Below are 13,682 nucleotides of genomic sequence, written 5' to 3' on the forward strand. Positions count from 1 at the left end.
ACTACCACCACCCCTCCTCATAACTTTTTGAAACCCCCCCCCGCCTATTGTAACGTACAACTACACGTGCGCTATTCCCCCCCCCCCCCCCCCCCCCCCCGGGCTCCCGCCGTGTCACTCCCTTGTTTCCCTCGATTGGTGGGCCGCGCGACGCTGTGAAAGCTTCGCGTGAGCTCCCTTCCAATTCAATCTCGAGATCTACGGGACCTATAGAGAGTACCACGGCCGCCCAATCCTTACTTCGACGGCGATTAGTAAAGAACGCTCACGACGACCCCCTACAGTCGCGCGTTTCCTTCCGGAAGGTATCAAGGGAGATCATACCTCTGAACGTGGAAGCCTCGACCGCGCATTATAAATACACGCATCACTTACCTAATATCGGTTTGATCGTAACGATGGCTACGAAATTGCAGTCCTTCTACACCTCGTCGACCTCGACGCACATCTCGTCCCATGCTCCGGCAGCGGTCGACGAGCTGTTCACGCAATACTCTTCCACCATGTCCTCCGTCAAGACCTCGGCGAGCCATCTGGCCTCCAAAAGCTCCCGTCGAAACATTCTGCAGCGATGCCTCGATCGCGTTTGTCTAGAATACTATCGCTACGAGGTGACCTTCGGACTATACGTGATGACCCCGGCCGAGAAGCTCGTGGCCAACACTTTCGTCATGGTCGTCTTCTCTCTCCTCTTTTGGGCTCTCCTTCTCTACTTCCCCTCCCTGCTGTACCAGAAGCTGAGTCGCCTGGTATGGCTCTTGACGGGACATAGCAGCTCCGAAATGGGCGCGGCTTTGGGCATCCTTGACACTCACGTCAGCTCCATGTCCGCACCGTTTCCGACAGAGCATGCGCTACCGTGAGCAATGCAGCGCATGGCATATATACCCCCGGTCCGCGGACTCGATTTTGCGTATTGTTATTCTTGGTTAATATCACGCCTCTAAAATTCCCGCGGGAATTCAATGACCTTTGCTGGTGATAGGTAAGCTTTTACTCCCGGGCCTTTTTGTTCTTCTTTCATGCAATGCCCGGTTCTAACTTCTTGCGCCCGGACTAGTTTTGCACTTTCACGCGGAGTTGGCACACGGCGTTTTTGGTTTTGCATTTTCTTGGAAGACAACTTACCTCTCCAAAATTAATGACTTGAATGGGACACAAGAGACACTCAGATTAATGCGAGAACGGGTACTGACAGGGTTCAACGACGTATAAAGGACCTATGAAAAGCCCGAGTGCTCCGGCCGGGATGAAGCCTTGGTGTTTGGGGTCTGGTGATCCTTTGCCCCATTAATATTATTATTACCTTTCTGATTATATAATTCGATGCTTTGGGCTGAAATTGGCACAGAGATCGGTCTGCTGTCTTTTTTTCTTTGTTTTTTTCGATTTTTCCTCGCCTGCTCCAACATTTTTATCGAGTGTTATTGTGTCCACCACCGTTGCCTGCGGTTCCGAAGTATAGGGCGGACTTACGCCGTGTGTGGCTTAGGGCGATGGGGAATGGAGATGCGATGGAGACGGAATACTGGATAGCCCACGTTCACCAATGCTTAATGTTAAAATCCTCGCAGCGATTGCGTGGGTGTTTCCCTCCCAACAGGCAGCTGCATACTGTACATAGTGTAGGCGGGTGGATTGGAAAGCCGTCTAGACGAGAGAATTCGAATGAAAAAGAGTGACAAGTCCAAGTGGGCGCAGTCGAAGCAGAAGAATAAATAAATAATAAATAAGCCAGTACCCGGCACCAGCCACAAAGCAAAAGCTGACGACGAGGATCGGCACCCAAAAATAGTTCCTCCCGCAAAAACGCCTGCCTAACGAACTTCCTCGCCGTCACCGCCAACAATCTCTTTCTTTCTTTCTTTCCACTCACTTTCCCCCCCGGTTGCCGACTTGGACCTCTTTGCAACTTGCATTCTTTTGTGGAAACTCTCTCGGGTGTCGCTACTGTCGTTTCGGATAATTATTCGGCATCCTTCCTCCCCCTCCGTCGTGTTTTCCCTCGTGTCCACCCGACCAGGGAGCTGCTCTGCGTCAGCCTCATCAGTGTCTTAACAAACGTGGCCGTGCCGCGTATTTAAGGCTCGATCGGATCATCGCTCGTTTTAAACGGAGTCAACCCGCACTGTGTCATACCCCCACACCGAAACAAGACCTTTCATTTTCCCCTTGTCACTTGGCGCCCTCTGAACGACATACGGAGTACAAAACCGCCCCCAGTTCCCTCTCTTCCTCCCTCTTCCTCCTCTCCCCCTGTGACCTCCTTTTTCACAACCTGCCCATCTATTTAAGATGGCAGCACACGGTTACTACGACACGGGCTACGGCAATCACCCGCCCACATACGACCAGGCCTTCCCTCCTACAGATTCGGCCAATCGCCGGTCTCCAGCTCCCAGCTACCCCGACCCCAGTGCTAATCCCTACATCTCCCCAAACGGCGCCGATCCGTACGACCTCCGTCATAGTCAACAATCACTAGGTTCGGACCAGGGGCCGTACGTTGGTGGTGGCCGATTAAACGATCACGATCAATATGCAGAGAATATTCCACTGAAATCGCAGAATCAATACCAGAACGCTCCTCCAACGGGAGATTGGATGCAACAACCGACACACTACCCCCCGCCCGAGATGATCGAACCGCCAGCTCCACGAGGAGGAGGCAGGAAGAAGAAGAAGGGGTTCTTTAAGAAGAAGATTCCTTGGGTCACGTATACGCTTACGCTAGTGATGATCGTGGTCTTTATCGTCGAGTTGGTCAAAAGCGGTACGTGGAAGAAGACAGGTATTCTGGAACGATGACACTAACGTCCTTGCGCAGCGCAATTAACGGGGTCGCCGATTCAAACCAAACCTCAAATCAACCCGATGATCGGACCGTCGGCCTATCTCCAAATCAGCATGGGTTCCCGGTACACGCCCTGTATGAAGAACGTGGATAAGGTGCAGAACGCGAATGAACAATTCAAGATGCCGTGCCCCAACACCACGACCAACGAACTGGATTGCTCCCTATCGGAATTGTGCAGCTTTAGCGGAGTCCCGAATCCGACGCCGCATGGATCGCTCGACGCCAATCCCGCCCCCAACCAGTGGTACCGATTTATTATCCCCATGTTCCTCCACAGCGGATTCGTGCATATCGGCTTCAACCTGCTCGTTCAAATGACCATGGGCGTGGACATGGAGAGAATGATCGGATGGTGGCGATATGGTCTCGTCTATATTGCTAGCGGTATTTGGGGGTTCGTGCTGGGCGGCAACTACTCGGCACCCTTTATGAGCGCTTGTGGTTGCTCGGGAGCTCTCTTCGGTATCCTTGCACTCTTCGTCCTGGACCTGCTTTACACCTGGAATGAGCGGCAATCCCCGTGGGTGGAGTTCATTATCATGATCCTCGGTGTGGGCATCTCGTTTGTTTTGGGTCTGTTGCCCGGACTGGACAACTTCTCCCACATTGGAGGTTTTATTATGGGACTGGCTCTCGGACTGTGCATCATGCGTTCTCCAAACGCACTCCGGGAGCGTATCGGACTCGCTCGCAACCCCTACGTCGCCATGAGCGGAGGTGCTGGCGCAGGACCGGAGCCGGAGAACAAGGTTACCAGCACCGGTCCCAGCTTTGCTAACTTCTTCAAGGGCAAGAAGGGTGGCTCGTCGGAGCCTTCCGGCCCTCTGGGCTTCTTCAAGGGCCGGAAGGCTTTGTGGTGGGCCTGGTGGCTGGTTCGAGCGGGCGCCTTGGTCGCCGTTCTCATCGGATTCATCCTGTTGATTGTGGACTTTTACAAGTACCACTCGTCGAACTGCTCGTGGTGCCACCGGTTGAGTTGCCTGGTAAGTCTTGATGCCAACTCCCAAATAGCCATATTTCAAATGCTAACGTTGTTTTCTATAGCCGGTCAAGGACTGGTGCGAACAGGGCATGAAACCCTATGAGATTAAGAATGTGACGACCACCAACCATAACTAACTTGGGTCTTTTTTTGTTGTATTTGAGATAGTCGATGATTGAGCCATCTATTGACGACCATGTCCTGTATCTATTAGACTTCACAGCATGTTGCATTAGTTAATAACCATTCTGAATACTTCCTGGATATACTACAATTTTATGCACTGGCATAAGTAGGGTGCACAGCCACGCGGCAAAACTAAATATAGCCGGACGGTGGCGGTGTAGATAATTACGGTAATTAATCTCGAGGACGGCGATCCGATGACGATCCGCTTCAACGATTCCCTCATTCTCCCTCTTCCTTCCTCTTTCTCACTCTTCCGTGCCTCTTGATCCTGGGACTCGGCCTGCCTTGTTCGAATATACGTCCCGGTCTTATCACTTTGTTACCTTTCCAACATCTCAACGATCATCCCGCCGAATCCCTCCCATTCAACTTATCACCCTTTCGAATCGCCCCGGGACATGCTTCATGTCGCAATGATCTAGGGCTCTGTCCATCCATCGTGGATATCGCCCTTTTGCTGTGAAGTAGCATTTCACTCTCAACAGGTCGCTAAATGACAATGGCAACTCTAGCCAGCTCCCCGCCGTCATCTCCGTCCTGGTCGAAACGCCGGCCGCGGGCCTGGGCTCTCCGATGCGAGCGCTACTGCTGTGCGGCAGCCTCGTTTTTCCCACTGGCATTTGTCTACGGTCTCACAACGTGGGCGGTCTACGTTGAGGCTAGTATCGGCTTGAAGCCGTCACAGAACCCATGGATCGGTAGGTGCATCGTTGGGAGAGGAGTTATGGCATATTCGACGGCTGACATCTTCCGGAAACCATAGGTCTGCCGAGTTCGATTATCGGCGTGATCCTCTACATCTGTTTAAATGCCTCATATACTGTTGCCGTCTTTACCGACCCCGGATCGCCGTCCGGATCCCGAAATGGTCGCCACGAATATAGCGCTCTCCCGATCACCGAACTCCCCGAGTATACGGCCTACACGGTGAATTCGACGGGCGGGTCTCGGTTCTGCAAGAAGTGCCAGTCTCCCAAGCCGGACCGGACCCATCACTGCTCCACCTGCAAACGATGCGTTCTGAAGATGGACCACCATTGTCCGTGGTTGGCCACATGCGTTGGACTCTACAATTATAAAGCGTTTCTCCTGTTTTTGATCTACACGTCGATCTTCTGCTGGGTGGATTTCCTCGTGGCTTCTCTGTGGATCTGGACGGAGGTGTTCAGTAATACCCAGTATATGGATACCTTCTTGCCGGTGAATGTCATTTTGCTGGCCATCTTAGGCGGGATTATTGGCCTGGTGCTGTCGGGATTCACTATCTGGCACATCAGTCTGGCCGTGCGTAATCTAACCACCATCGAATGCTTGGAGAAGACGCGCTATGTGTCCCCGTTGCGAAAAGCGCTGGATCGCCGGTTCCAACATGGCTCGCGAGGTGATGGCAGCGACGACCCTCACAGCCTCGGCCACCGTCTGCAGGATTACGGCAACCAAATATTAGACGCTCACGCCAACGCCATTCCCGGCGTGACCCGACCCGAAGAAGGCGAGGAGCAAGTGACTCCACTGCAGACACCACCCCGACAGCCGGGCATGACCCCGGCCCAGCAGGCGCTGTCGCGATCGTATGCGGAAATGGAACGGGAACGTGAGAATGATCGGTACCAGCAGTATCTGCACGAGCAGGACAATGAGAAACTGCCGAACGCATTTGACCTGGGCTGGCGTCGCAACTTGACGCATCTGTTCGGTCCCCGGCCTCTTTTCTGGGGCCTTCCCGTCTCGACGACCACGGGCGACGGATGGCACTGGGAGCCGAGCCCCAAGTTCATGCAAGCGCGCGACCATATCAGGGAGCGCAGGGAGGAGGAAGACGCGGCCCAACGGGAGTACCAGCGGGACCTTTACCAGCGCAATATGCATAACAGTCAGGCATGGGGCATCCCCACGCATACCTCCCAACCGCCGAACGCTTACTATCAGGAGTCGAACCGGCCGGATACCGGGGTCTCGATGAAGACGTTAGCACCGATGTCCCCGCGGCCCCGGCCGGGGGATAGCGACTATGAGGACGTGGAAGAGGCCGAGTTTCTTTCGAAGTCGAACGGTGCGGGCAGTCCATATCGCAATGGCGACCGCAGCCGTAGTGCTAAAGGCCAGTCGCAGTCTGATGAGTGGCGAGACTGGGATTGAGTCGTGGTAGATGATGATTTTTTCGTACGGCGTATATTTATGTAATGTCGTGCATGTTGCACATGTAGGTTATATTGGCTTTTCTGTGTTCGATTATAACTGGTGAGAGTGATATAGATGTCTGGCTCGGCGCATGGTGTGAAGCGGGAATTATGCTGATTGTGAATAAACAAACAAGAAGAATTAAGTTGTTGTGGATTTAATCTGTGCTTATTTACTCCGTGACTTAATTAATGAATTTCCCCGGTGTCCGGCATTCCAATTAGTGCCTGAATGCCAAGGCACCAAGGACCGCCGTCTTCCTTCCGACCAACTGGCCAATCCATTTCTCCATCTTTCTTCCTTCACCTCCCACCATCCAGCCAGCATTGGCTTTCTCCGTCTCTTATTCACTGTATCAATGGGATATCTTCATCGCAGGAATCTCCCCGCCTGATATATCTCTAATTCAGCAGAGACCAGCAACTTGGAAACTTCTTGCCTATCGCATTCGCATCCACCGCATCCCTCACATCAAGATCGACACTTACCCTGACATCATCACGTCACAATCACCTTCACCACCAAACAACCGAAGCACGAGGCGAGGGATCCCCAAAGGAATCAACACCCATCTCGTCTACAAACCCACCAGCAACGCCACACCCCACCTCCCAACGAACCACCCCTCAAGAGCCACAAAAAAAAAAAAATGCCCCCCTCCCACAAACGCCTCCTCAAAGAAGCCACCGAACTCTCCACCTCCCCATCCCCCCATTTCCACGCCGCCCCGGTCCAAGACAACCTCTACGACTGGCACTTCACGCTCGCCGGCCCACCCTCCCCATCGCCCTACTCGGGCGGGATCTACCACGGCCGAATCGTCCTCCCGCCGACGTATCCGCTGCGTCCGCCTTCCTTCCGCTTCCTGACCCCGACGGGTCGCTTCGAAGTCAATCGCGAGATCTGTCTCAGTATTTCGGGACATCATGAGGAGTCCTGGCAGCCTGCGTGGGGGATCCGAACGGCGTTGATCGCGATAAGGAGTTTTATGGATGGTGATGCGAAGGGGCAGGTTGGGGGGTTGGATGTGCCCGAGGAGGTGAGACGGGAGTATGCGGGGAGGAGTGGGGCGTGGTGTTGTGAGGTTTGTGGGAGGAGTAATGAGGCGATTCTTGGGGAGTGGAGGGGGGAGTGTAAGGAGAAGGGGGTTGTGGTTGATGGTGATGAAGTTGGGGAGGAGAAGGTGGAGGGTGAGCAGGGTAAACTGGACGATTCGAGTTCGAATGACAAGGAGAAGGAGAAGGAGGGTCTATCGGAGCAGGTCTCGGTCTCTCGGGGTGATGAGGTTAAGGGTTCTCAACTAGATGCGGGTTTATCTGCAGAGACGAAGCAGCTGCTGCTGCCACTGCAGGAACAGCAGCAACCATTGTCTGCAGATGTACCTGCATCTACGTCCACGTCCACGTCAACGTCGGCACCGGCACCGGCACCGGCACCAGCATCACCACAGCCTACTACATCCCCGACAACGACAACATCCACACCCACAAGAACAACACAACCCGCTATCATCCCGCCCGTCTCCCAATCTACCAATCCTCATACACCGCAAGACAATCCCTGGCTGGACCGCGCGATCATCGGGGTTCTGATCGCGCTGGTGTTTATGATCCTGCGACGAGTTGCAGGTACAGATGATTAATATCGTTTCTTAAATTGCGCATATCTATCTTATTCTTCTGTTTGGCGTTGGGGATGTTATCTTACTTTTTATATGTTATCCCTAGGTTCTTGGAAGCAGCCTGGCTGGATTAATGAATTGATGAAATGTCCTTTAAATGCTTTTTCACATAAGTAAGCATGAACATATACAACCCTTATTCCTGTTAATATGTATAAGTGGAAGCAGTAGATAAAGTAAGATATATGACTTGATTGTGAAAAGGTCCTATCTAAATATATACATAACGTTCTCAAGTCCTCGGTATAGGTTATATAATTCGATTTACCCTAGGTCACATCTATCAAACGTGTTCGTAATTGAGAGCTCAATTAATAATTTTCAATATTCTTCTTAATTAGATCCTGACTGCTACAATAGATATATGTACTAGGTTTATATTTAATAACAGAATTATATACACTTCAAATAACTATTACTCCAGTATAACATACATCGTAACATCCATCCAACCTTAAGAATCACCTCGATGCCGACTCTTATACCCATCCAACATCCTAACAACATCCTCATTCAACTTCGACGGTGCCCTAAAGGCCGAACTATTCCTATTCCTCTTTGTCAAGTCGAAATCAGCCTGCACCCGACCCGTCAAAAGCAAAAGCTCAACTGCCTCGGCATCCCCCCTCTCAGCAGCGATCATCAGCGGCGTACTTCCCTCCCTGTCCTTCTCTTCCGGATCGACCCCCTTGGCAAGCAGCAACCGCATAATATGCGTCCGTCCTCGCTGCGCAGCCCTCACAAGGGCCGTGACGCCCTGTTTATTCGGCGCGCTCGGATCAACCCTCTCGTTAGCAAGCAGCACCTCCACCACATCCGTGTGTCCCGCAGCAACAGCCGTTAACAGAGCCCGGTCTCCAAAACTAGGCTGCTGGTCCGGGTCCACGGTAGGGATGGCAAGCAGCAATTCCACAATCCCCGTATGTCCATTCCCCGCGGCACCTAAGAGCGGACTTTCTCCGCTCGTGGACCTGGCGTCCGTGTCCACGCCCTCGATTCCCAGGAGGCGCTTGACGATGCCCATATGCCCGTTTCGCGCTGCTGCGTGGAGCGGCGTCTGCCCGAAGTTATCCTTCGAGTTTGCATCGACCTTCCCCGTGAGCAGTAACGCCTCTACTACATCGTCTGCTCCCGACGCCGCGGCAACCGCAAGGGGTGTTTCGCCGCGCTGGGTCCGGCAATCAGGCTGGATGGTTTTGTTCGACAGGAACAGCTTTACGATGGCGAGGTATTCTCCTCCCGCCTTTGCCTTTTCCTGCACGACATCGGCATTCGTGGGCATGGCCGAATGCGGATTCCACATCTTGGGCGCCAAATGCAGGCCTCTCCCTGCGGCCCAGAAGAGCGGCGTTTGGCCCCGTGCGTCAGGCGCATTAGTGTCTATCTTCGGGGCGCCCGCGCACAGAAGAACCGAGACGACATCTGTGAACCCGTTCCCGGCAGCCCATGATAGCGGGGTTCTTCTGTTCTGGGGATCTTGGGTGTTGGGGTTTGCGCCTTCTTGCAGGAGGCGGGTACAAGGGTCTGGTTTGCCGTGGGTGGCGGCCCACAGTAAGGCCGAGCTATCTTCGTGATAGATTTGGTGATGATATAGGATTGGGTTAGTGATTGTGTACAGGTGTTTAGATGCTTTGGCTAGAGATGACACGTCTTGGAGAGATGGGAGGAAGTGAGTGGCGATGTATGAGAGTAATTCGGGGGGGAGGGTTGTTAAAGACATGTTTGTGAGGATTTGAAAGTTGGAAGAAAGGGAAACAAGCTGGACCTGATCAATGGAAGGCGGCAATTAGTACTTAAGCACCTCCTGGGCTGGAGGTGTGGGGACTTGGTTGTTAGACTAAGAACGGATTTTGATAGATGGAGGAAAAGTTGGTGCCGAGGGTGCCTGAAAGATGCCTGAAGGGTGAGGCACCTCAATTCCAGGAAGTATAGCATCACGTGCGGGTATACTACGGCCTCGTTTCTGGTTTTACAATTCGAGACATAAATTCAGTGGGGTTTTAGGATAAAGGGCATAAAAGCCACTCGGCGGAGAACTACTATATACAACCTATCAAATCTCTACCAAGAACAAGTCACCAAGGCAGACCAGTTCTGATCTCCCTTCGCGCAAGTCCCTCCCCCACTGCTCTTGGTGCAATCAGCATTCCGATACTTATCACAATGCAACTCTCCCGCTTTCTTGCCCTCAAGAGGGATATGCTCCCCCGCAGTATCCTTATAGGTACACTTGGAGCCGAATATCGTGAATGACATCCCGTCCCTCATCCGGGGATAGGCATCCTTTGTGTTCACAGCATCGGGCTTGACCCTCGACGCGTCCGGGCATCCAATAAGGATGCCCTCAGGCAGGGGAAATGTCGACGTATTCCACACGTCCCATTCGCCGGTGCTCTTGCTGCTGTCTCTGTAGTAGGTGATTTCGAGCTTACCTTTGTCGGATCCGCTGGTGGGCGCGGGACGGCTGTCGCTGGATGTGGTTTTGGTGGCCCATTCAGTGGTGAAGTCGGCTTTCTGCCTGCTGCGGATGCTGCTGGCGATGGATTGGTACACAGAGTCGGGTTCCACCGTCGCGAAGACATCCACGGCAGTCACGGTCATCGGGTGGATCTCTTCGGAGGTCGTCTTGGTGATGGTCTCCGTGGATCCAGTGGGCGAGCAGCCGGCTGTGGCCACACAGTAGGTGTCTGTGGTGGTCGTCAGGGTGTTTGCGCCGGCGGGCGTGTAGCTGCTGATGACCTCTGTGCAGATCGAGGCCGTCTGAGTGGTGGAGCAGGACTTGGGCTCGTCGTCGTCGTCATCATCGCTGCCCTTTCCGTTGCTGCTCCCGCCGCCTGAGCTTCCGCCAGAAGATCCCGGACAGGTTCCTAGGAGGGCGCAGAAATTGGTTCCACAGCCAGGCTTGGTGCTGAGTGGGCCGCACCCGCCGGAGTCTTTGGGCTTGCCGGGTTTGACGGTGACCTCGGGGATGGGGGTTTTGGGCAGGATGATGGTTCCGGTGGGGGTGGGCTGAATGTCTTCGCTGTGCGAGGACGAGTGGAATGTCACGATGACCACGCCCGCGGTCGTGGAGGTGGAGGTCGCACCAGGTCCGGCGGTGATGCTGGGCGAAGGATCGGTAGTCCAGGTGTAGGAAGGGTCGGTGGGCATTAGTTCAACACCGGGGGGAAGAGTGATGCCCTGGGATGGGGGCATGATAGCCTGGGTAGGGTTGATGGTCATGTTCGCTGAATCGGCAGGGACATAGACCGGATAGAACGGAATGTAACCGACGGGGAAGGGGCTGGGCGTGATGACGGTAGACGTGGTGACGACAGCATTATCGTGGCTGTCGTGGGAGATCAGTGGGATGGTGACAGGACCCCAGGTCACGGTTTGCGTAGGAGTGACAGGATAGTCAGGAAGGATCAGAGTGCAAGGAGCCTCGCAGAGGGCATCGTGATCGTCGTCGGTCCACAACGAGGGTGGAACGTAGACAACATCGCCGGAGCCGCCGCCATGGCTGCCATCGCCGCTGCTTCCACTGTTGCCATCATCATCGCTGCTCTCCTTCGAAACGCAGGGATCGGGGCAATAGTCACCGCGGCTACAGGCAAAGTTGCAGAGTCCGTCGTACACCAAGGGATCCTTGCCGGAAGCACCCTTACCACTCAGTCCAGTCTTAGGCGCCTTGGGGACATTCAAAGCGCCCGTTGCGGTACAAGTGCAGGAGCTGATAGGACAGTAGCCGAAATTGCACGCATACGAGCACAGTCCGGCCAGATCCCCATCACCAGTACCCGAAACACAGGCCGGGGAAGCAAAGTCAGACACTGTGGGCACAGTCAGCTCCACCTTCTCGGTGCCACAAGCCTCCGGAGGACAGTAGTCATAGTTGCAACTGAAACTACACAGGCCACTGTACGTAGCATCCTCTCCGGCAATCGGATATCCTTGGACACCAGTGGCCTTGGGCTTCTTCCTCTGAGCACCTAGAGCCTCACAGGTACACGCGGAATAGGGGCAGTATCCATATTGACAGGCAAATTCGCACAATCCGACAAAGTTGTTCACGCCGGTACCATTGACGCAGACCGCATCATCAAGCTTGAGTCCGGGCGACGCTTGGACGGCGGAAGAACTGGAAGCACTTCCCACCCACGCGTTGTAATTCTGAATGCCATCGGTGCAGGAATCAGAGATACTAGCGCCGGTGACCTTTGCAATGACACTTCCCCCACGGTGGATGGTCACGACAACCTCGCCAGAATGGCCTCTGAATGAGGCCTCGCCATGATGAATACCAATGTCATTTTCGGGAGTCTTGATCCATGTAGCGGGCACTGTAGCACCACCGACAGTGACAGTCACGTCGGCTGCCAGGGTGAGAAGAGCAGAGAAGAACACCTTGTCCTGCAAGACTTGTGCCGGGGTGTATTCCAGTTGAAGCTGGCTGGCCGTGTTGGCAGAAGTTCCACCGCTGCTACACGCTGCTGCAGGAGCCTTGCGATACCAGACTTGCAAGCCCTCGTGCGTGACGGTGGCAATGCCGTTCTTATACGTGTCAATGACATATGGAAGGAAGAGACGCCAGCCATCATGAGGCATATCAAGAACGTAGTTGTAAGGGGCCTTGCCGATATCGAACGCAGCCATACTGTTTTCATGGACGGGGCCGATATAGTGCGACTCGCCATAGTCGTTCCAGGAGATAATTTGCACAAATTCAGGAAGGGGTTTGATCGACATGATTTCCTGCCAACGATCGTACCACAAGTGGTCACTTCTCCATAGCCAGTTCTTGTCGTACCCTGGCAGGTTGGTGTAGAACCACGGAGATGCAGGCATCATGTAAGGCTTGCCGTCGAGATAGTCCAGGTAAGATGCATCGGTATAGGTGTTCATGTCCCAGTCACCCCAGGGCCATGCAGCCCAGTTGAAAAGGCCATCGGCAGTGCCTAGCTCAACAGCTGCCTTGGCTCCAACAGAGGACCAATCGGGAATGAAGAAACAGTCGGTCTCTGACTTGATCTTGGTCCAGTCATCAGAGTTGGAAGGGCCTTCAAACGTGGAGACGAAAGGCTTTCCATCATGTTCGTAATAGCCGCCATAGGCGGACCATTCGTTGATCAAAGAGATGACCGTGTCTTCAGACCACGGGCCATTGCCGGCATAGTCAAAGGAAAAGAAGAGTTTGAATCCAAGATCGCTAGCAGCTCTAAAGGCCATGGGAAGAGCCTTGCTGTTTGCTGCATCTCCCACGGCCATGTTCAGAGCAAAGGCATCGATGTGAGCATCCTGGGCTGCAGAGATATCGGACTCCCATTGCGACGAAGTCCAATTGGCAGTGTTGGTAACCTACAATCAAGTTAGCATTATGAATGAATGAAGTCACGGTATTGGGGGCAATACCATAAAGTGAGCAAAAACTGCTCTTGCCTCGACCTGACAACGGCCCAGCAATAGGGCCCCTGTGGTCAACAAGCCCAATACCCTCATTATGCAGAAGAATGACACTGAATGTGTCGATGTAATTGTCGAGAGACACTAGAAGGAAGGGGGTTATTTTCCATGGGAGACTTTTATATATGAGAATATCCGGTACCGATTTCACACACTCCTTTTTGGCCCATTTCATGGTATAGAATTTTCGCCTCCTCGTGGAATACCATGGCATGGTGGCACTAATTCGTGAGCCATGTCCTTTGTAGGTATTTACTCCGTATACCGATTGCTAGTTAACGTCCATGCTAAAAACAAGAGAGCTAAGAAATGACTAGTTGGCTTAGCAGTCCCAGGATCGCAGCCTCGGC

At 53.5% G+C, this 13,682-nt stretch overlaps 6 protein-coding genes across 6 annotated transcripts; 4 read left to right on the plus strand and 2 right to left on the minus strand.

Moving 5' to 3' along the window:
- Nucleotides 1-398: 398 nt before the first annotated feature.
- On the plus strand, nucleotides 399-863 carry KD926_009202 (serine palmitoyltransferase small subunit family protein; the record flags this gene model as incomplete). Its single annotated transcript, XM_053101815.1, has 1 exon — nucleotides 399-863. One exon carries the CDS (start codon nucleotides 399-401, stop codon nucleotides 861-863), a length of 465 nt encoding a protein of 154 aa, XP_052954591.1.
- A 1,432-nt stretch (nucleotides 864-2,295) lies between these two features.
- Nucleotides 2,296-3,976, plus strand: KD926_009203 (rhomboid family membrane protein; the record flags this gene model as incomplete). The annotated part of the gene is made up of 3 exons (XM_053101816.1): nucleotides 2,296-2,773; nucleotides 2,828-3,840; nucleotides 3,902-3,976. The coding sequence occupies 3 exons, from the start codon at nucleotides 2,296-2,298 to the stop codon at nucleotides 3,974-3,976; spliced, it is 1,566 nt and encodes a 521-aa protein (XP_052954592.1).
- A 545-nt stretch (nucleotides 3,977-4,521) lies between these two features.
- KD926_009204 (DHHC family palmitoyltransferase) lies at nucleotides 4,522-6,167 on the plus strand (the record flags this gene model as incomplete). The annotated part of the gene is made up of 2 exons (XM_053101817.1): nucleotides 4,522-4,726; nucleotides 4,792-6,167. 2 exons carry the CDS (start codon nucleotides 4,522-4,524, stop codon nucleotides 6,165-6,167), a joined length of 1,581 nt encoding a protein of 526 aa, XP_052954593.1.
- Nucleotides 6,168-6,858: 691 nt separating this feature from the next.
- KD926_009205 (ubiquitin-conjugating enzyme E2) lies at nucleotides 6,859-7,851 on the plus strand (the record flags this gene model as incomplete). The annotated part of the gene is made up of 1 exon (XM_053101818.1): nucleotides 6,859-7,851. The coding sequence occupies one exon, from the start codon at nucleotides 6,859-6,861 to the stop codon at nucleotides 7,849-7,851; it is 993 nt and encodes a 330-aa protein (XP_052954594.1).
- Nucleotides 7,852-8,344: 493 nt separating this feature from the next.
- Nucleotides 8,345-9,610, minus strand: KD926_009206 (putative ankyrin repeat protein; the record flags this gene model as incomplete). The annotated part of the gene is made up of 1 exon (XM_053101819.1): nucleotides 8,345-9,610. The coding sequence occupies one exon, from the start codon at nucleotides 9,608-9,610 to the stop codon at nucleotides 8,345-8,347; it is 1,266 nt and encodes a 421-aa protein (XP_052954595.1).
- A 341-nt stretch (nucleotides 9,611-9,951) lies between these two features.
- KD926_009207 (glycoside hydrolase family 71 protein) lies at nucleotides 9,952-13,284 on the minus strand (the record flags this gene model as incomplete). The annotated part of the gene is made up of 2 exons (XM_053101820.1): nucleotides 9,952-13,227; nucleotides 13,282-13,284. 2 exons carry the CDS (start codon nucleotides 13,282-13,284, stop codon nucleotides 9,952-9,954), a joined length of 3,279 nt encoding a protein of 1,092 aa, XP_052954596.1.
- Nucleotides 13,285-13,682: the final 398 nt, after the last annotated feature.

This window comes from Aspergillus affinis (assembly GCF_023601865.1).
Source record: "Aspergillus affinis strain CMG 70 chromosome Unknown NODE_65_length_189793_cov_85_416649, whole genome shotgun sequence".
NCBI lineage: Eukaryota > Fungi > Ascomycota > Eurotiomycetes > Eurotiales > Aspergillaceae > Aspergillus > Aspergillus affinis.